General features: G+C 41.9%; 1 protein-coding gene across 1 annotated transcript in view; it reads right to left on the bottom strand.

The window, feature by feature from the left end:
- The window catches only part of LOC132879777 (desmoglein-2-like protein), a 135,854-nt gene that overhangs the window by 65,776 nt on the left and 47,109 nt on the right, over nt 1-22,969 (bottom strand). Inside the window, exons 4-9 of the mRNA XM_060913746.1 lie at nt 22,706-22,847; nt 20,994-21,160; nt 18,773-18,922; nt 16,385-16,579; nt 12,245-12,510; nt 10,924-11,066 (exon numbers count right to left, since the gene is read on the bottom strand). Of these exons, the coding sequence (XP_060769729.1) occupies nt 10,924-11,066; nt 12,245-12,510; nt 16,385-16,579; nt 18,773-18,922; nt 20,994-21,160; nt 22,706-22,847 (1,063 nt within the window). The remainder of the gene's footprint in view (nt 1-10,923; nt 11,067-12,244; nt 12,511-16,384; nt 16,580-18,772; nt 18,923-20,993; nt 21,161-22,705; nt 22,848-22,969) is intronic.

Here is a 22,969-nt window from a genome sequence, read left to right as displayed (position 1 = left end):
TCCGGGAGGAACAATATGGTTTTTGTCCTGGTCGTGGAACACTGGACCAGCTCTATACCCTTCATAGGGTGCCTGAGGGTTCATGGGAGTTTGCCCAACCAGTCCACATGTGTTTTGTGGATCTGGAGAAGGCATTCGACCGTGTCCCTCATGGTATTCTGTGGGGGGGTGCTTCAGGAGTATGAGGTTCGGGGCTCTTTGCTAAGGGCTGTCCAGTCCCTGTATGAACAGAGCAGGAGTCTGGTTCGCATTGCCGGCAGTAAGTCAGACCTGTTCCCAGTGCATGTTGGACTCTGGCAGGGCTGCCCTTTGTCACCAGTTCTGTTCATAATTTTTATGGACAGAATTTCTAGGCGCAGCCAGGGGCCGGAGGGAATCCTGTTTGGGAACCACTGGATTTCATCTCTGCTTTTTGCGGATGATGTTGTCCTGTTGGCTTCTTCAAACCAGGACGTTCAGCATGCACTGGGGTGGTTTGCAGTCGAGTGTGAAGAGGCTGGGATGAGAATCAGCACCTCCAAGTCCGAGGCCATGGTTCTCGACCGGAAAAGGGTAGCTTGCCCTCTCCAGGTTGGTGGAGAAGTCCTGCCTCAAGTGGAGGAGTTTAAGTATCTCAGGATCTTGTTCACAAGTAAGGGAAGGATGGAGCGTGAGATCGACAGGTGGATCAATGCAGCCTTCAAAGTGATGCGGTCACTTTACCAGTCTGTCGTGGTGAAGAAGGAGCTGAGCCAAAAGGCAAAGCTCTCGATTTACCAGTCGATCTACATTCAGACTCTCACCTATGGTCATGAGCTTTGGGTAATGACCAAAAGAACAAGATCGCGGATACACGCGGCCAAAATGAGCTTCCGTCGCAGGGTGGCTGGGCACTCCCTTAGAGATAGGGTAAGAAGCACAGTCACTCGGGAGGAGCTTGGAGTATAGCCGCTGCTCCTCCACATCGAGAGGAATCAGCTGAGGTGGCTTGGGCATCTTTTTCAGATGCCTCCTGGACGCCACCCTGGGGAGGTGTTCCAGGCATGTCCCCCCGGGAGGAGGCCCCAGGGAAGACCCAGGACACGCTGGAGGGACTATGTCTCTTGGCTGGCCTGGGAACGCCTCAGTGTTCTTCCCGAGGAGCTGGCCGAGGTGTCTGGGGAGAGGGAAGTTTGGGCTTCCATGCTCAGACTACTTCCTCCTCGACCCGGCCCTGGATAAGCGGATGAAGACGAGACGAGACGAGACGAGAATGGAGTTGATGTTTGATTCCCATTTCAAGTCTTGTGAAATGGCAGTTCCCAGGAGCTTAAAAATTTTCACCTTCCAGGTATCATGCCTGAAACCTGCCGTCCCTGGTCTCTTAGCCACCAGTGTTTCCTCCACTTCACCTTCTGCACTCCTCACCCTTGACAGTCAACCTGCTTATATTGTTCATGACATCCTCAACTCTCACTTCAACTGAAGTCAGCTATGTTGGACATGTCTTGTCAGCAGACAGATTGAAACCCGACCCAGAAAAGGTCAGAGCGATACAGGACATGCCGGAACCAGAAGATAAAGCAGCTCTGATGAGGTTCCTGGGAATGCTGCAATATCTGGCAAAATTCATACTGAATTTGGCAGAGGTGAGTGCACCTGTGAAAAAACTGTAAGAAAGTGACATAGCATGGCATTGGGACTTTGAGCAGCAAGAGAGCTTCAGAAAGCTCAAGTCACTGGTGAGTAACACCCCAGTGTTGAGATACTTTGATGTCAGCAAAGACATTACGCTGTCAGTAGATGTGAGTACTGAAGGATTAGGAGCAGTGATACTACAAGAAGGACAGCCTGTAGCATTTGGATCGAGGTCTCTCACTGAGTGTCAGAAAAGATATGCTCAGATTGAGAAAGAGCTTTTAGCTATTGTCTTTGGCTGTGAGAAATTAAACCAGTACATCTATGGGAAATCTGTGCATGTTGAATCTGACCATAAGCCCCTAGAGACAGTGTTCAAAAAGTCACTACAGAAAGCTCCTCCTCGACTACAATGAATGCTCATGAGACTGCAACCCTATGATCTACAAGTGAAATATAAACCTGGCAAAGAGTTGTATATAGCAGACACACTGAGCCGTGCCGGGCGGCACGGTGGTGTAGTGGTTAGCGCTGTCGCCTCACAGCACGAAGGTCCTGGGTTCGAACCCCGGGTCCGGCGAGGGCCTTTCTGTGTGGAGTTTGCATGTTCTCCCCGTGTCCGCGTGGGTTTCCTCCGGGTGCTCCGGTTTCCCCCACAGTCCAAAGACATGCAGGTTAGGTTAACTGGTGACTCTAAATTGACCGTAGGTGTGAATGTGAGTGTGAATGGTTGTCTGTGTCTATGTGTCAGCCCTGTGATGACCTGGCGACTTGTCCAGGGTGTACCCCGCCTTTCGCCCGTAGTCAGCTGGGATAGGCTCCAGCTTGCCTGCGACCCTGTAGAAGGATAAAGCGGCTAGAGATAATGAGATGAGATGAGACTGAGCCGTGCCTATCTCAAAGAGCACACTGAACCACTCCTGGAAGATGAATTGCAAGTTCATGTCTTGTCATCTTACCTGCCAATCTCAACCGAGAAGTTGAATGCTTTCAGGACATCAACAGCAGCGGTTGAAGAGATGCAACTGGTGATGAACTGCGTTCAGACCGGATGGCCTGCAGAAATCAGACACGTTCCACCAGAGGTCAGGAAGTATTGGACTTTCAAAGAAGAGCTCACATGCTCTGATGGCCTACTCTTCAAAAGCTCATGAGTTGTTGTACTGCACATCTTGAGGTCAGACATGCTGGAGAGAGTTCACGAGTCTCACCTAGGCATCGTGAAATGCAAAGAAAGAGCCAGAGATGTTATGTACTGGCCAGGAATGGCAAAAGAGATTGAGGATGTTGTTATGCAGTCTTCAGTCTGCAATATGTTCAAATGCAATAACACCAAAGAACCACTCATCAGCCATGAAATACCAGCCAGAGCATGGGCGAAAGTTGGCGTTGATCTCTTTCACTACAATCAAGGTGATTATCTGATGTGTGTGGACTACTTTTCCAAGTTTCCAGAGATCGCCAAGCTCACACAGACAACAAGTGCACATGTAGTGACAGCTCTCAAATCCATCTTCGCAAGACATGGAATTCTGGATGAAGTTGTGTCAGACAATGGTCCACAATTCTCAAGTGCAGAATTCAGAACATTCGCACAGAACTGGGAATTCGTACACACCACTTCCAGCCCAGGATTTCCACAGTCTAATGGACAAAGTGAAAGAGCAATTCAGACAGTCAAGAATCTGATAAAGAAAGCTGCTGAGTGCCAGAACGACCCATACATTGCTTTGATGGAGTACAGAAATGCACCACTAGATGGCGTTAAGCTGTCTCCTGCTCAGTTATTAATGGGACGTAGACTGAAAACAAAACTGTCTACATCAACACAGCTCCTGAAACCGCAGATACACAAGAACGCACACAAGGACATCAAAGACAGACAGCTGAAACAGAAACATTACTTTGATTGTGGAGCAAGACATCTACCAGCTCTTGAGGAAGGAGAAAAGATCAGAGTAAGAGTGAAAGACAACTGGCAACCGGCAACTGTGTTGAAAAGTCATGATACGCCAAGATCCTTCGTCATCAAAACACCTGATGGAAACACCTACAGAAGAAACAGGCGACACCTGCTGAAAACCAGAGAAAAGACTTTCACAACACAGAGTCCTCCACATCTGGAAGACTATGATCCAGGAGAAAGACAACCTGCAGAAAGTGACGCATCATTCCAGACACCTGCATCGTCACCTGTGAAAACATCTGCAACACCTACCGTGAATGAAGACGTGGTCAAGAGGTCACGAGTGGGCAGAGTGATCAAACCACCATCACGTTACTCTCCAAGAACTTGAGTATTGAAGAAAAAAAAAGTTTTTGCAATTTTCTGTTTCTGTAAGGCATTGTTTAAGTTGTGAATTTTAAGTAATAGAAAAAAGTAATACTGCCAAGGAACATTTAGTTGTAAGGTTAAACAGTGAAGTAAGAGAGTTTTATTTAGTACAAGAAATAATATGTTTTGGTTTGCAAAGACAAGTCATTAATTAACAGAAGTTACAGGATAGAACTGTTAAGGGAATATCTATCTTAAGGAGAGAGATGTGATGTATTGTAGTTGTAGTTTACCTCCTTACCTGTTGGTGGCATCCTTGTTAGTTTGGACCTAAGTCAAGTACAACAGAACTACACAATATGTAATGTGTTGAAGACCCAAGTAAACATATTGGTCATGCGAAATCGGTCTCCTTGATTTATTAATGTTTTCATCCCTTGGTACAATACCAAAATATCACAATTCCTATCCCTAAACTTGAGCAACTTGTCTCCTCAGTCCCCAGATGTTTACAGACTGTTGTAAAGAGAAAAGGGAATGTCTCACAGTGGTAAACATGGCCTTGTCCCAACATTTTTGAGATGTGTTGTTGTCATGAAATTTAAAATCACCTAATTTTTCTCTTTAAATGATACATTTTCTCAGTTTAAACATTTGATACGTCATCTATGTTCTATTCTGAATAAAATATGGAAATTTGAAACTTCCAGATAATTGCATTCCGTTTTTATTTACAATTTGTACTCTGTCCCAACGTTTTTGGAATCGGGGTTGTACATGTTGGTCCTGGAATCGAGATGCTGACCTCTTCTGCTCCTCAGACCTGCCTAATCCATCCTGGTGCCCTGTGTCTGGTTGGAGTCTCATTGCATCGCTCCTGTGGAGGACGGCCCCATGAGGACAGTTGAAAGTCACACCTGGAGGACACTCTGGACTCTTACAGTAATGCTTTTATGGCTGAGGACTACAGTTGACTTGCTAACTTTAGGACTGCAGTTGTCATGAACAGTTTTACACTCAAGCTTCCATCAATGAAGAGCTTATAACATCAACGAAACTGACTTCATGTTAAAACTGTTAATATTATAGTCATGCTGTCTGTTGTTGCCCAAATGAGGATGGGTTCCCTTTTGAGTCTGGTTCCTCTCGAGGTTTCTTCCTTATGTCGTGTGAGGGAGTTTTTCCTTGCCACCGTTGCCACAGGCTTGCTCATTGGGGATAGATTAGGGATAAAATTAGCTCATGTTTTAAGTCGTTCAAATTCTGTAAAGCTGCTTTGCGACAATGTTTATTGTTAAAAGCGCTATACAAATAAGCTTGACTTGACTTGACTTGACTGTTCCTCCTGGGTGATTCAATGCAAGAGTAGGAACTGACCATGAATCCTGGCCGATCTGCTTCGGGCCCTCAGGTGTTGGCAAACTGAACGAGAATGGGCAAAGACTTCTGGAACATTGCTCCTACCACAATCTCTGCATCACCAACACATTCTTCATCACCAAGCGCCAACACAGAGTCTCCTGGCATCACCCCAGATCTAGGCACTGGCACCAGCTGGACCTTGCCATCAACAGATGGCCTGCGTTGAACAACGTGCTTGTCACCCACAGCTATCACAGTACAGACTGTGATACTGACCACTCCTTGGTCATGAGTATAGTGCATATCCAGCCCAAGAGGATCCATCGCTCCAACCAGAACGGCCACCCACGCATCAACACCACCAGAACCTTTGACCCTGACCTGCTTGGCTGCTTTGCCAACTCAGTCAGCCAGGCTCTCCAGGACTGCCCTACAGAAAATGCTGAAAAGGGATGGGAACATATTCACAAAGCCATCTACACCTCAGCAATGGACACTTTTGGCAAGAAAGAAGAGAAGAACCCTGACTGGTTTGAAGCCAGCTTGACCCAACTTGAACCTGCGATTAAGGCCAAAAGAACAGTTCTCATCCCTCATAAGAGGGACCCATTGGAAAAGACCCTAGCTGCCCGCCATAGAGCCAGAAGTGATGCCCAGCAGATTGCTCAACACTGCGCCAACGAGTACTGTCTGAACCTGTGTCAGAGCATTCAACTCTCTGCTGATGTCAGCAATATATAAGGCCTGTACAATGGCATGAAGAAGGCGTTTGGGCCTGCCATTTCCAAGATTGGGCCACTGAAATCTTCCACAGGAGACATCATCACAGACCACAGCAAGCAGATGGAAAGATGGGCAGAGCACTACCAGGAACTCTATGCCAGGGAAAACGTTGTCACCATGGCTGCCTTGGACAGCATCGAGGACCTTCCTGTGCTGGTGGAACTTGTCACCCCTCCTACCAAAGCTGAAGTCATCAAGGCCATCGACTCACCTGTGGCAAAGCTCCAAGAAAAGATGGCATCCCACCTGAAGTCATCAAGGCTGGCAAGCAGACTGCCATGCTTCAACACGTGGATCAACTTCTCTGCCAGTGCTGGGAGGAGAGATCAGTACCTCAGGAGATGTGGGACACAAACATCATCACCCTGTATAAGAATAAAGGAGACTGCAGCGACTGCAACATCTACAGAGGCATCTCTCTCCTCAGCAATTTTGTGAAAGCCTTCACCCAGGTGGTGCTCAACAGACTTCAGACCCTCGCTGACAGAGTCTACCCTGAAGCTCAGTGCGGATTCTGGGCTGGGAGATCTACTGTCAACATGATCTTCTCATTGCGTCAGCTGCAGGAGAAGTGCAGAGAGCAGCAACAGCCCCTCTACATTGCCTTCATAGACCTGACGAAGGCATTTGACCTGGTCAGCAGGAAAGGACTGTTTGCTCTTCTCCAAAAGATTGAGTGCCCACCCAAGATCCTCTGGATAATTACATCCTTCCATGAAGACATGACAGACACAGTCCTCTTCAACGGGTCCACATCTGACCCCTTCCCAATCAGCAGTGGAGTCAAACATGGCTGTGTCCTAGCACCCACCCTCTTTGGCATCTTCTTCTCCCTGCTTCTGTCCCACCCCTTTGCTGTATCTGAGGACGGCATCTTCATCCACACAAGGAGCGATGGCAGCATGTACAACCTGGCCTGACTACGTGCAAAGACCAAGACATGCCAAGCCCTGATCAGGGAGATGTTGTTTGCTGCTGCTGCTGCTCTGACTGCACAGACTGACACAGCCCTCCAGAGACTCATCAACTGCTTTGCAGCTGCCTACAATGCCTTCAGTCTGACCATCAGTCTGAAAAAGGCCAACATCATGGGCCAAGACGTCAGCAATGCCTTGAACATCTGCCGAAGTGACTACACACTGGAGGTGGTCAAAGAATTCACTTACTTGGGCTCCACCATCTCCATCAACCTCTCCCTCAATTCAGAGCTCAACAAGTGCATTGGCAAGGCAGCCACAGCAATGGTCCACTTGTCCAAGAGAATGTGGGAGAACACCAAGCTGACCACCAACACCAAGACGAAGGTATCCCAGGTCTGCATGCTCAGCATGTTGCTCTACAGCAGCAAGTCCTGGACAATCTACGCCTGCCAGGAAAGACGGCTCAACATCTTCCATCTCCGCTGCCTTAGAAGACTCCTGGGCATCACCTGGCAGGACCACATCTCCAACACAGCTGTCCTGCAGCAGGCAAACATACCAAGCATGTTTGCTTTGCTCTCCCAGTGCCGCCTGTGCTGGCTGGGCCATGTGAGCCATATGGAAGATGGCCGCATCCCCAAGGACCTGTTGTACGGTGAGCTGGCCAGCAGTACGAGACCCATGGGCAGGCCAACTCTGCACTATAAAGACGTCTGCAAGCAGGACATGAAAGCCTGCAACATCAACCCATCAAGCTGGGAGAAGCTGGAAGCTGACTGCAATGGCTGGAGGATGAGAGTCAAGCTCGGCATCCAACAGAGCGAACACAGGAGAGAGGAGCAGTGGACCCAGAGACGACAACAGAAGAAACAAAGAGTGGACTCACTGCCCTCTGAGGCCTTTACATGCAGCAACTGCAGCAAGACCTGCCACTCCAGAATTGGACTGTTCAGCCACAGCAGGCGCTGCGCCTCTACCACTGACTGACCCAAGGCGCAAAAGTCCATTGTCTCCCGAGACAGACGGATGCCATTATTATTATTATTATTATTATTATTATTATTATTAACACTTTAGAAATTGTCACACTTCTATTTAAGCCTCTATAATTTTCAGCTAGTGATTTCAACTCTCTCTTATGCAAACAGGTTATATATGCTGTTAATGTAATGTTTAGGACTCTGGACTTTGAATCCAGTGATCCGAGTTCAAATCTCAGTGGGACCTCATCCTTTTGGCAGCACTATTCTGGGTTCGAGCCCAGCAGAAGCAGGGACCTTTCTGTGTGGAGTTTGCATGTTCTCCTGTGTCTGTGTGGATTTCCTCTGGGCGCTCTGGTTTCCCCCACAGTTCAAAGACATGCAGTTAGGTTAACCTGGGGTGACCTTGGGCTGAAGTGCCCTTGAGCAAGGCATCTAATGCCCAACTGCTCCCTGGGTGCTACAGCATAGCTGCCCACTGCTCTGGGTATGTGTGTGTGCTCATTGTTCACATGTGTGCACATGTGTGTTCACTGCTTCAGATGGGTTAAATGCAGAGAGGAATTTCACTGTGCTTAAATGTACGTGTGATAAATAAAGCTGTTCTTTTTCTTGATTACTTGGTGGGGACTTCCAGGCAGGACCATATCATACCTACAGATAGTATGATATACTTTATCAAGACTTCTGATCTTGAGTATTTCATTTGTTTTGAATATACTTTATTGGTGCCCTGACATCTGCAATTTTATAGCCTCCTCATGCTCATTTCAACTTCCCCATGACTGGGTGTAGATATTTCAATAGTAGGTAGGTCATCTGGTGGTAGCAGATGTGGATAATTCTTAGGGTCTCTAGTTCAGGCTGTGGATCATAGGGACGTCCAGAAAAGTGTTTTGAGAAATGTTCTTCCAGTTTCCTTGGCTGAATCAGTGGCCTAGTCACACGTGACAGTGACGTGTGTTTCTTCATCAATCTGAACTCCTCTTTGGTATTGCATTGTTCATGCATGAGATTCAGCTCATTTGCCTTAGATTCAAAATAGGTGGTTCTTTTTTTAATTTTGTGCAAAGTTTCCTGACCTCATAGGCTGTCTTCTTTTTTTACTGGGTCTTTTTCATCATGGTATTGCACTAAGAGTGCTTGATAATCATTACTTATCCATGGTTTTCCGATTTCATCCTTAATTTGCTTAGCAATTGTCTCTGTAGAAGCCTATTGTATGGCATTTGTGACTAACTCTTCAATTTCTTTAACCATTTATGCTGATAACTCAGTTGCTAGCAGATAATCAAGATCAGCACTTTATGCATCTTGAATGGAAGCATCATCTCTTAGGTGATGAAGATCTGGATGTACTGCACTGGAGACCCACTTTTTGTAAAAGATTTTTCTGACCATTTTCTTTCTCAGGAAGTGGGCATCCAAAACTACGATCTGGTGGTCTGAATCAAAAGGCTGGCTTTGCATAGGGTATGCTCTGCAGTTCTTTGTAACACATTTGACATACCATTCTGCCATTATATAATCCAGTCTTCACTTATGCCCAATATTTGAATGGAAGGACCATTTGTGCTCATCTGATCTTGTTGCGAACATTGTGCTGACATTATGTTCACAATCACCCCAACTCACTATTTAAGGACTTCAACTCTCACTGTTTATTGCGATGTATATGCACAGTTCCTTGCATTTGACTTTACCCAGCCTTTTGTTATCGCTCTGCTGATTCTGTTTTTTGATTTTATTTGTACTGTGGACTGCATTGGAATGATATCTTGCCCTTTTTTTTGGTGGACTCCCCCCCTTATAATAGTAAAGTGACCTTGGGTATGAGAAAGGTGCTGTATAAATGTAACCTACTACTACTGCTTCTACTACTAATAATAATTGCTTCTGATATTCTGTTTGTGCCTTGCCTGACCTTTGCCTGTTTTTTTTATACTGCCTTTTGTCTCATGATTTGGATCTGTTTACCAGTGCCCTCTTAAACATTGTTCTCTCTCTCTCTCCCTCTCTCTCTCACACACACACACACACACACACACACACACACACACACACACACACACGTAGTTTCCCTATCACATTTTAACATCCACTCGCCCCTACACTGTAACAATGGCTATAGCTTATTACTTCTGATCACCATTTGTGCCTTAATTATCATACACACTACTGATTCTTATTTGTATATATTGTATCACTATTTATATTGAATTATTCCTTGGCTGCTATTGTTGCCATATCTGACCAGTATTAGTTCGCTAATTCCTGTCAGCTATTTCAATAAATGGTATCTTTGGAATAAACTGTGTCCTGTTTATTGTTACAATATTCACTGAAGTGCCAACCTCTGCCAAGGAAAGTATTCTCATTGCCTTCACCCATTTGGTTGTATGAATGTTATAGATCAAGAGTAAATGTATTACATTAGAGCTACAATACTCATTAAACTATAGCAACATCACCACCAAGTTATTCCATTGATTTTAATAGTTTAGCTATAAACTATTAGATACTTGAATTAATGATTAATGACTTTATGAGACTGATCCCTTTTTACATGAGACTGATTTGATTCATTTTAAGTTTAGCTGTAAACTATTAGATGCTTGAATTAATGTTTAATGAATTTATGAGACTGGTTTGATGAGACTGATTTGATAAGCCTATTGCACCTACACTGCTATAACATACAGTATGTAAGTGATAAAAGGAACTATGTAACTTTTTTTGGTGGACATTCCACAATATAAAATGTATATAAAGGGATTAAAATGTATATAAAGGAATAAAAAGCATGAAAAGGAATACAACATTAAAGGATGTGTTCTCATATGAAAATAAGCAACTCTCCCTGTCATTAATTATTATCCTCTGTACAGCATAGGTAATTCCTGACCTCGTCACAGTTGCCTAATCCTATCATCTGTATCACTGGGTTGTATATTGCACATTCTTGAAAGACCAGCCACATGGCTGCTCCCATCTTTGGCTAACTTACCATTGGTGATGCCTAAGATTGTCATGTAGTAAACTCCATTGATCAGGAACTTGGACTCGTAGTCTGGATATTTGTTGAGTTTGATCTCAGCTGTTTTCTCATTAATGCTCACCCAGTTGTCAACATCTTTTCCTTTTAGATACCTACAGCAATAAAATAATGATAATGTTTAGCCCTGACAACAGTTTCAGCCTTTAGCCATAACTTTAAACAAAGATCCAGTATAAAATCCAATGTTAATTACAGCAAGAGAACAATTGCACAATATCAAAACTTCTTCCGTGAGGTGGCTGCAAGAATTAACACTACTTAAAATGAACAAACTAGGTTTATATGATTCAGGATAAAACAGAAAGAATAAGAGAAATATCTTGCCAAAAGCTATTTTAATAAATTATTTAATATGTAGACCACTCCAGTATGCAAAGTTTTCGAATTCTCTTCTCTCATCTGTTAAAATATTAATGAATTATATTCACCTTAGCCACAGTTTTAAAAGTGAACTAAATCCATGGTGCACAGTTCAGGCCAACATTACCTTCTTTCATATGAATGCTTTAATAAAGGTGGTCCAAAAACATGCTTGGAGGTGGACTGGCTATTCTAAATTGTGAATGAATGTGTGAATGTTTGTGTGCATAGTGCCTTGCAATGGACTGCCATCCCATCCAAGGACAGGTTCTGGATCCTTTGCAGCCATGACTAGGATAAAGTGCTTTCTGAAGGTTAATAAAGTAATTAATTTGTGCAGCAATAACTAAATTTGACATGCTATAATATCTAAATAGATATTCAGGCTTAGCCATACATCTATTGATAAGTAATGAAGCATTAATAAAGAGAAAGTCAGCTCCCACATAATCATCTGAGTGGGAATTTATAAGTTGGAATTTTTTTGATAGCCTCGATTTTTCTGGCCAAACCCAGAATTGAGACAAGTGACTATGTAAACATGTCATGTTAAAGAGAAGAAGAAGAAGAAGAAGACGAAGAAGACGAAGAGGACTTTATTTCTCACACATAAAGTACATTACAGGACAGTAATGTAAAATACAGAAATACTGATTAGTTACTCAGAGCCTTTAACCATTGAACCACCACTGTCCATAAATAAATCGACCTTGTTCCCACAAGGAAATTAAGTCTTTAAATTTTCAACAATAAATTCAAACACTCACTTCAGTTCTATTGGAGATCAATAATGTATACACTAATATTTAACACAATGCTTATGGTAGCTTATGTTAGATTTTTTAAAAAAAATCTCCATTTTGATATCTGAAACACTTTCACATCTGGAATTTTAGTTCATATTTCTCACCTGATGTTAGTGGCCGTTGATTGTGTATCAGTGTCATTGGCTGTGAAGATGGTGATGACCTTATTCAGGTCAATGGTGGTACTGTCTTCAGAGATGGAGACAATTTTGACAGCGGGGACGAACTGAGGGGCTTCAGGCACATTTAGCACTCTGATCTTAATGCGGTATTTTCTGCGCTCGCCAATCACCACCGACTTGTGATAAGGCGCCTTGTTGTCGACCACCACTTCCAGATCGATCTCTTTCAACTCTTCATAGTTCAGCTCCTTTAAAAGATAATTAAAAATAAATCAGAGAATAAAATAAGAGAATAGAATAGAATGCCTTTATTGTCACTATAAACATGTACAATGAGATTAAAGTAGATTTTTTTTAAATAAGGGTTTATAGAGAAAGAGTAGAAAGTAAATAAATGTTATAGGCTTTGGTTGACAGTATGATTCTTAAGTTTAGTCATAATTCAGGCTGTTACAGTTTGTATACAGTTTAAAGTATGCTAATAAGAAGGTAGTGAGAATTCAAGGATTTTTATTTTTATGAAATATGGTCAACATCACTCATATGCGTATACATTTTGATATATTTCTCTGGTCTTATCCTTCGTACATAATGTTTCCACACATCATTAATGTTTTAAGTGTAGGTGTTGCACAAAATTGCAAATAGTAGAGGACCTTGGTGAGAATGTATGCACATAATTTAGGAGAGGATAATTCAACTGTTATAGGGTAATTTGAACCCAAGGAACAACTTGGGATGTGTGCCAAAATCGCTATCTGGGGCGAACAGGCCAAAAATTACCAATCCAAGATGGTTGCCGGTAGCCATATTGAAAATATCAATTTTTGAACCACTCACCACAGAAGTATGTGCAATACCTCATTTTATTGGTTTTTGGGTATGGGGATCGGTCATTTTCAGGCTGTTTGCCCCAGATAGCGATTTTGGCACACATCCCAAGTTATTCCTTGGGGTCAAATTAGCCTGTAACAGTTGAGTTATCCTCTCCTAAATCGTGTGCAAGACTAAAAAGGTCCTAGACTAAAAAGTCAACATTCTAAAACCAAAAATTATGATGAAATTCTTTATTTTTCAATGTAGTGATGCAGAATTTTCTAAGTATGTTCGGTGAGCACGAGGGATAAAAAAAAAAAGCACAGGGATGATGAGATTGATGGGGAAAAGAGGACTGGCATCATTTTTTAGACATCAAAAATCCTCCCTCATAAACAGTTTCATCACAGTTGTCTGCTTCTTCCATTTTGCTACTAATATACAGTTTTTGGGTAATATTAATATCACAGGAAGTGATAATAATGCAGGCTAAAATTTGTCATGAAGGCAGAGATTAAATTTTATTTTCCTTCATGAGCATGCAAAAACAACTGCAAATCAACAAAAATATTGGAGGTTTTGGCTAATTCATACCAAATCACAACATGAACAGGACTAGACCCATCCATCCACTATCTGTAACCGCTTATCCTGTGCAGGGCCGCGGGCAAGCTGGAGCCTATACCAGCTGACTATGGGCGAGAGGCAGGGTACACCGTGGACAAATTGCCAGGTCATCACAGGGCTGACACATAGAGACAAACAACAATTCACATTCACACTCACACCTACAGTCAATTTAGAGTCACAAATTAACCTAACCTGCATGCACAGCAAAATTCCCAGTGTTGAATTAACACCCAGAGTGTTTATATAGGTCCAATTCATGGGCAATTGCTCTAAGACAACTAGGGAGGCTCAGCCTCCTCTAAAAATGACGAACATCGTGTAGGATGAATTGCGCTAGGCTTATGTTATAGCCGACTTTATAACATTGCCATTTCAGATCCAGAATCATAGAAATATATGTGCTCAATCCAACTACAGTGCAAAATCATTCCGTTATAACTTTCCCCAGTTCGCCTAATGTGTGCATGAGTTTTTCCCCCTCATGACAGCGCGATGCAGCCCAGCCTCAGTGGACTTCAATGGCATTTGGGAGCTATGCGCTTTTCAATCTCAAAATGCAAGACGGTTATTGGACAAATACTGCGAAAATGCCCGCCCCACGGACTCCCAGCCTCACAGTGGGAGGAACATGGCAGTTTCCGTGAGGAGACTGGTGATTGGTGAAAGCGGCTGGATATTTTCTTTGATTGACAGCTCGTTTCAACTATAGACAGGCAGCGGTGAATTTCAGTTCAGTCCCATGCAGATTCGCAAGTGCTGTGGTGTATTGTAAGAGATCAGCTTACATTTCGATTTCATTCATTACATACGGTTTCTACCAGCTATTTTAGTTTGTATATATTTTCATTGTAAATAAAGTGTAAATATAGTGTTGTCAAGTTTGCTATCTTAGTTCCAGAAATTTTGTATATTTGAGTGACTGAACTTGAACTTGAGGGGGCTAGTCAGCTAGCAAGAAAGCTGCACACGGATGCCAAGCATTGCTGATTTAATTTTGGCGAAGCCATTTGCCAGTCTTCCTTTCGAGGAAAAAATTAAAATTAAAGAGCAGGGTAGACCAACGCCTCAAATTGACTTGGTGAAAAAGGTAGGAAATAATACTTGTTCCTTTCAGCTCTCCTGGTACGAGAAAGTGAATTGGCTAACAGCAAGTGACCCACATCAACAACAGTAAATAGGCTACTTTAGTAATATGTCATGGGTGGACTAAAAATATAGAATCTATTTAAAATGTTTATGCTGAGTATATTATATTGGAATATATATTTCTCTGGATATGAATTAAACACAGCTACAATTTGGAAAACATTTTTAAACAAAAACACAGCCGAGAACATTTCACACTACAGACCTGGATTAAAAGTGAAGGGTTATCAAAATTGTCAATAAAACATTTCTCAGTCAAAATAAGTAAAATATAGGGAAAGTGTCATTGAATGAAATGTGTGGCACCCAGCTCTATGTTTGGCTCCCCAAGGTCAGTGCTTGTGCCTATTCCAGAACACTCTGCTGTTACTGCTGAGGTTGCTGACAAAGAGCTGCTTTCAATAATGATCAGTTTTTAAACAACATGCCACAATTTTAAAATATACTGTAAAATGTTAAAATATACCCCCCCCAACACCACCATCATGTATATTGGACAGTAGGCTAATGGGCCAAAAGAACCTGTTATTTCACAGTTTGTGACCCTGCCAACAATTAGCCAGATCAGAGGCAAGAGTATGGGCAAAATTGATGTGTTTTTTCTTTTAAATCTGGAAATATCGTAACTGACCAGCCTCCCGTTTGAAGGACTACCAGCTGCCACTGGTCCAATTGGACCTATATAAACACTCTGGGTGTTAATTCAACACTGAGGAATTTGCTGTGTGTCTTTGGACTGTGGGGGAAACTGAAGCACCCGGAGGAAACCCACACAGACACGGGGAGAACATGCAAACTCCACACAGAAAGGCCCCCGTCGGCCACTGGGCTCGAACCCAGAACCTTCTTGCTGTGAGGTGACAGTGCTAACCACTGCACTACCATGCCGCCCCCAGGACTAGACCCATGGTTTTTAAAATGGAGTCCATGAGGAAGAGCCAAGGGAGTTGTAATTTCTTTGCTTTTTGAAATTTAGTGACAGTGGTGGAACTCTCAACCCACCATTCTTGAATTATTTATATTTATTACTGAATTGTTCTAGTTATTAACCTCTTTTAAGGGTCATTTGAATATATTTAATGCTGAATTATCTGGATTAAGCAAGTAAGTTTGATAAATAGAAAAAAGAGGCAACACATCATTGTAAATAATGAGCCTAATATTTGGAACATGTTCAATAAATAAGTCTATCAACAGATTTTATTGTATTTTGATTATCTTTAAAGAGGTTCCATGACTGCAAAACATCCAAGATAACCTGACCAATACTCTGTTCATCAATTGTAGTGGAAATCACAAAACATTTGGCTTGTGCAAAAAAGGTGATTATTACTTTCAGTTTCAGCCAGTGATATTTTAGACGATTTATTTAGACTAATAAATAGACATTTAATTTATTTGAATGTACACAATAAAGACCTCCACTATTTCCAGAGTCAGATTCACGCTGGACTTTCATGTGAAATAAAGCTTTCCATGATGTTCAATGTTTTCATCTGTTGTGTCACCTGTGTAAATTATCTATCTTACCTTCTTGACTGTTAGGATGCCCTCGTTAGTTTTGGGGTCCGTGCTGATATCGAAGTAACCAGCCTCATTTCCAGAAATGATGGTGTACACAGCCTCCCAGTTTTCCGTGTGAATCTTATCCTTGTCTGTGGCCTTAATTCGGACTTCCATTTCCACTTTCGTATTCATTCTATTCTCCTCCACAGTCCCCTCATACTGCAAACATCACACACACGTGGTGAGAATAAGCATTCAGCCATGAGTCGGATATTTTGTGTTCTGTTTTGAGAGTCTGATTGCAGAGTTTGATTGGTGCTATTTGCAACCCAGTCCCACAGGAGGAAAAAAAGTTGTATGCAAGAAATTTGCAGCACCTTCTATACACTGAATTTCAACATTATGGCACAAGCGTACACTATATAGCAACATATCAAACTTTCACTCAAATGCCATGTATGTAACAGCATATTTTAACCAAGCTAGCAATCACCATCAAGCCATTTGAATAAGATCAATATGCACTAAATAATCCACTGCAATATGCACTAAATAATGCACTGCAAACATCACACACACATGGTGAGAAGAAGCATTCAGCCATGAGTTGGATGTTTTGTGTTCTGTTTTGAGAGTCTGATTACAGAGTTTGATTGGTGCTGTTTGTATCCCAGTCCCACAGGAGGAAAAACAGTTGTATGCAAGATATTTGCAGCACCTTCTATACACTGAATTTCAACATTATGGCACAAGCGTACACTATATAGCAGGGGCGATTTCTCAGAGACAACAAGGGAAGCCGAGCTTCCCCTAAAATTCTCTCCCCAAACTGTGGCATCTACGACGTTGAATTCTCATTAAAACAATAACTTGCATAACATAATATATGCCCAAGATTGTATTTACGTTCATAACTATCCTGTAACTTATTTGAGTGATGTCTGACGAACTTGCAGTTTGCTACGAGAATCACCTTTGCTGCCAGGCTGTAACCAGCGTTGCCAGATACTGCTGACGTTTTCCAGCCAAAATATGTTCAAAACCTGCCAAAATGCACTTAAAACCGCCCAATCTGGCAACACTGGCTGTAACCTTTCTTATTTCAATGGGCTCTATGGCTGGCAGCCGGGTATCCGTTGCAGTCTATGAGAGGGCTCTGAACAGCCAATTTCGGCTAGTTGTTATTGGTTAAAATCGACAAAATCGTCACTTCCAGGGAAGCCGGGCTTCTCTGGGACTAAACGAGACAGTGGGAGGGACAAGAAGCTGGGCTGATGAAGGATTATTGGAGGTAGTGTTTGAAAGACATGAGGAGGGCGGGGTCTGTACTTCGGCGTCGGCGAGGAACACGGAAGTATGATCAGTCAGTCCCCAGCGGATGTCGAGAAAGTGTAGTCGTGTGCCAAAGTGCTGTCCGACTTTCTTTTCATATAAACGTTTCTTCTCATTGATGTCTCTGTACATTACTCTGTAAATAAATGTAAATATTACTCGTTGTGCTCCATTAACTTTCATCCATTCTATCAGTTTGATCATTCGCGAATTCACTCATTTATTTCATTTGTAGTTCAATCTGGTTGTAGGCTAGCTTGAGCATTATTGGGATCTGCAGTGCTAGCTGCTAACAGAAATTGGTGAAGTCTCTGGAAAGCACAACCAGCTAGTATGACAGGGTCACAGACCATTTTCTGGAAAAGGAGCGGAGGGCAGAATTTGTGTATAAATAGTGTGCATCATATAATGTTCATGAATCTGAAGTGTGTATATTGTTCAGTAATGTTAAGAGAATGGTGGGCTCTGTGTTATAGGTTATACCTGGGTATAATATTCAAGGTTCTGTGTGTTGCATAGCCTACCTGGTTATGAATTTCCAGACTGTGTTGCAGAAGATGTTCAAGGATGTGTTGCACAGCTGGGTGTTGTGTTAAAGACTCTGTGTTGCATATCAGGGTATGATGTTCAAGGCTCTTCGTTGAATAGCCAGTGATTTTTGGATGTTTGATATTTTTGATTAAGGATATGAGGCACTAGCCTGGCAAGCCAGACTATAACATGAAATGTACAAGCAAAAATACTTTCTGCCACTAGGTAGGGTTGTCTAGTTCACTATGCTAATGGGGCACACCTTTCCATGCTTTGATATCCGGCCTACAGGTTTTACGATGAATGCGTAAAATGGGCTTCCCCGTTTTACAAACCAGCAGCCGCCACTGCTATATAGCAACATATCAAACTTTCACTCAAATGCCATGTATGTAACAACATATTTTAACCAAGCTAGCAATCACCATCAAGCCATTTGAATAAGATCAATATGCACTAAATAATTTATTAGAGATTTATATAATTCTGACACAATTAACATTAGCTATTCATTATAAGAAAAAAATCCAGAGAAAAAAACCCACTCACAGAGCCGTCCTCTAATATGGGGATGTTATCATTGACATCAAGTATGTTGATGGTCACAGTCCCTGTTCCTGTCCGTGGTTTGTTTTGAGGATCAGTATAGTGTCCGTCCATGTCTGTGCCTGTGATTATCAGTTTGTACATTTCTTGTGTCTGTGTAAGAAAAAGTTGAAAATAGTCTTGACCCATAAATATTAACAATTTAAAAATTGTTTTGAATTCTGTCTTGCATTAAAGGAGCACGCAATAGAAAAATATCAGTAGCTCAGGAGAATGTCTCATATTGCCATGAGGCAGGATTCCCCAGTTTGAATGCCATGAAAACACCCTGGTAACATAAATTAAGGATTACAACTCATTTAGGAGAGAGCACAGACTACTCCAGCAGATTGTATCATTTTAAAGTTACTATAGTTTAAAGATTGTCTAAAGTATTTTCAGTGGTTGTGTGACATATTTGAGTAATGCACATTGGGTATTTTTAGTGCTAAGTGTAAACACAATAATTAGAAAATCTGTCAAAGTTAAAAAAGAAGCCATTTTTGTCAACCTGGAACGGCCATCACTGAACAGAGGTGGGGGTCTAAGACATCATTTATCAGCCACCTACAATGCAGTCCTTGGCACACTTCCCAGACAACTGAGGCTACATCCACACGACAACGGCAACGAGATGTTATTTTAAAAAAATATCGCGTCCACATGGGCAACAATCAGTAAAATATCAGGTCCATATGGCAACGCAATGCTTGCTGAAAATGATGCAATACACATGCCACACCTCTAGGGGCGCTGTAAGACGGTCCCTTCGGAGACACCAGATCAATAGAAGAAGTAAGGATGCATGCGCATAAACTATTATGTGCGAGACTTCATATTAGCCACAAAGTCAGAAAAATCTGTTCGTAAAATTACATTATAATGACCAAATACAATGAAAAGTATTTTTCCAGTCTCACCTGTGAAAGGTAATCCCATGTGATCTCGTTTGGACGGCAAACCTGTTGGTACAGTTAAACGCAGCACATGAATGAGGCATCTTTATTCTCCGCTTTGACCCATCCAATATGGCGGCGAGGATGACGTATGATTCTACGCGGAAGGCGGCGTCTTTAATGGTCCGGAATAAATTGAATGCTACACGTTGATGGATTAATTTGTTTTTCTACGCCCTTTTTGAGGAATGTATTGTAGGACTTAAACCAACATCTGAAGAGGTGAGATCGCTCCTTTTTTTCCCTATTTTTGCTGGCGGGATTGACTCTGCCCTAAGGGCTATTTTCTCTCTCTCTCTCTCTCTCTCTCTCTCTCTCTCTCACTTTGCACCATTACACAATAAATATTCACAGTGAAAATATTTTGTAAGTGCGTTTCATGAACCAAGTTACAGGATTTGTTGACAACTCGCATCGAGTTCGTTACACTTCTACCCGGCGTGAAGCACTGACAGTCATGTGGTTGTGACGTCATCGTAAACAAATCTGTTCTACTCATCCAGACGACTTCGCAACGGCAACGTTGCCAGATCTTTCCACTCTGGGACCCGTTCTCAAAAGATTGCGTTTTGGGGCACCCAAAACGCCGGTGCCGTGTGGACGCCAGGCCTAAACGATAAACAATTGTATCGGATTCACCTGAATCTGTTGCCGTGTGGACAGGGCCTGAATGCACACCAAAACCCAGCTGTTTTCAGTGACTCACAGGAGAACAGAGAGAACCAGCAATCCATTGATCACCCTAACGACTCTCGAGGCTGTTCACACCCAGCCCCCAGTGACCCACACCAGCAGGATGGCTCAACGACACCTTAGGATTGCTTTTCATCCATGAGAGGATAAATACCTGATACTCCCTATTAGTCAGATAGAACTGAAGAAGCCTTTCGGATGAGAGGTGAAACCTCTTCAAGAATCTTCAAACAAGTCCAGTTGCTCTCTTTTACCACCCACAGTATGAGATTAAGCTAATTAACCACAGAGACATTTTTTTTACCCATCTTTACCAAGGATGTCAATAATTCTGACACTGCATAAGAAAGCCTTGGATAATAAAACTCAGATTGTATGAAGCTCAGATTCTAATCTTCTCTAACTAAATATTGTCTAATATTTAATGTCTTTGACAGGGTTCTCTTCCTGGAATTGCTCACTTTCAACAAGGCTGTTGATGAACTTACTGCACAATAGTGATTGTGATGTCTGCTTTTTATGACTGAGGTGCTCACCTCTCTGTCCAGAGTGTTCATTTTGACTTTGATTTCACCAGACGATCGCTCAATTTTGAACATTGACTCTCTCGCCGGCTCCTGCTGAATAATCCTGTATGCAATTTTTGAATTTGGTGTTCCTGGCTCGTCTGCATCATAAGCTGTGACTGTAATTACAGAGGTGTCTAGGAGAAAAAGTATTAACATTGAAACAGAACCATATGAGATACATTTATAAAGGACCATATTCCCCTTTTCCCAACAAAAATCAGAATGTCAAATATGATGTTGCAAAATTGATATTGTGACAAATTACATCAAAATATTTTCCTGAGACATCACAGATATGGCCATTTATGAAACCACTTATTATTAATGACACTCTTATGTGCAGCTGATAGGAAATTAAAATATAGCAAAGCACTGTTGATTTCTTGATTCTGATTGGTCAGAAAATGTTTATTAATTTTCCAGAAGAACAGCTCTGACAGGAGTGCACCTGCAATGCACAGTATTATATTAAAGCTAGATGGCCTTTAGATTTCATAAAATCGGTGAAATTTAGTTTCCTTCAGAAATTTGGTCATTGTGATATGTTTATTTCTGTAATATCTACTGTAAAAATAAATAAATAAAAAACCCCAGGTCATTCTGTGGCTGGGAAGTTATTTAATTTGAAGGGATTCCCTAGCAAATATTGTGCATGAAATTGTTCACAGTCGAACAGACAGAGGAAGTCTGGTGTGCGCATTCTCTGGAGCCTCTTCTTCTTCTTCTTCTTCTTCTTCTTTTACTTCTGTTGGGTTTTCCCACATGCAGCATCCAGTGTTGCATTACTGTTGTCTACAAGTTTATCTTGACTGTGCACTGACAGTTACATCATTCTTTTGCTAAACAAACAGCTGATCGCACCGAGGTGCTCGCTGACCACCGATATTTATTAGTTTGGTCCAGCGTTTCCTTTCCTTCGCAACATAACATCTTTTCTTCTCGCATTCCGTTACTGTAGTCAGTCTTTCCCGTTTCATTTGCATCCTCCATTTTCCTCTTCCGTTTCAAATTTGTGTCCCACAATGTCTTGCGCGAACAGGGAAAGCCCACCATGTGATGCATGACGATTTGTATCTTGTATTGTGTCCTGGTGAAGCAAGAAAAAATAGCAGAGGCCATGTGGCTCTAAATTCATTAATTCTTCTATTTAAAGAAAAAAAAAACCTAATAAAATTGGAAGTCTGTGATTTCAATTCAGTAGCTTTCAGTCCACTAAACAAAAATAATTGTGTGTCAGGGGAAAAAAAAAACATAATTGTTGATCTGGTGAAGTTTTTTGTGAGGACTTTTTAAAAAACATTTAAGGCAGGAGTTTCCAGTGTCAGTGTTTTGTAAAAGTCAGGAAGTTTGCTAATCCTGGAAAAACATTCAGGGCTTTATTTTTAATTTTTTTTGTAAAATGACATCTGCATTTTTTTGTGTTATTAATTTCAAAAGAGAAAAAAATAGGCTGATGAGGGAAGCTTGATGTTTATCGGTTTTATAATGCACACGATTCAGGAACAGGATGTCTTGTGGATATTCTACAACCTTAAATGTAAATATAAAATGTTTAAAACTATGACATGGTGAATAAAAAAAATGTTGGCAAATTGCTATGGAGTAAAATACTATTGGATTTGCTGTTATCGGGAACAAGAAACCCCACATTATAAGAATAAAAAAAAAAGTCCATGTACCTTTGTCACTGAGCTCATTAACAGAACCAGTGAACGAAATATTAAAATAAGGGTCTTCATCATTCTTGTCTTCAACTATGATTCTCAAATTGAGGTCCTTTTTAGCGAGTTTTCCTTCTGGTAGTATCACTCTCCCTTTTAACTAAATGAAAATACACACACACACACACACACACACACACACACCATTCATGTAAATGCTTAAGAGTTCTTGGAATTCTTGCATGTACTGAACATAGCATTCTATACAGCATGTGATCCAGA

The sequence above is a fragment of the Neoarius graeffei genome, chromosome 1 (assembly GCF_027579695.1).
Source record: "Neoarius graeffei isolate fNeoGra1 chromosome 1, fNeoGra1.pri, whole genome shotgun sequence".
In the NCBI taxonomy this organism is placed as follows: Eukaryota; Metazoa; Chordata; class Actinopteri; order Siluriformes; family Ariidae; genus Neoarius; species Neoarius graeffei.
This window is presented reverse-complemented; position numbering and strand designations above follow the sequence as displayed.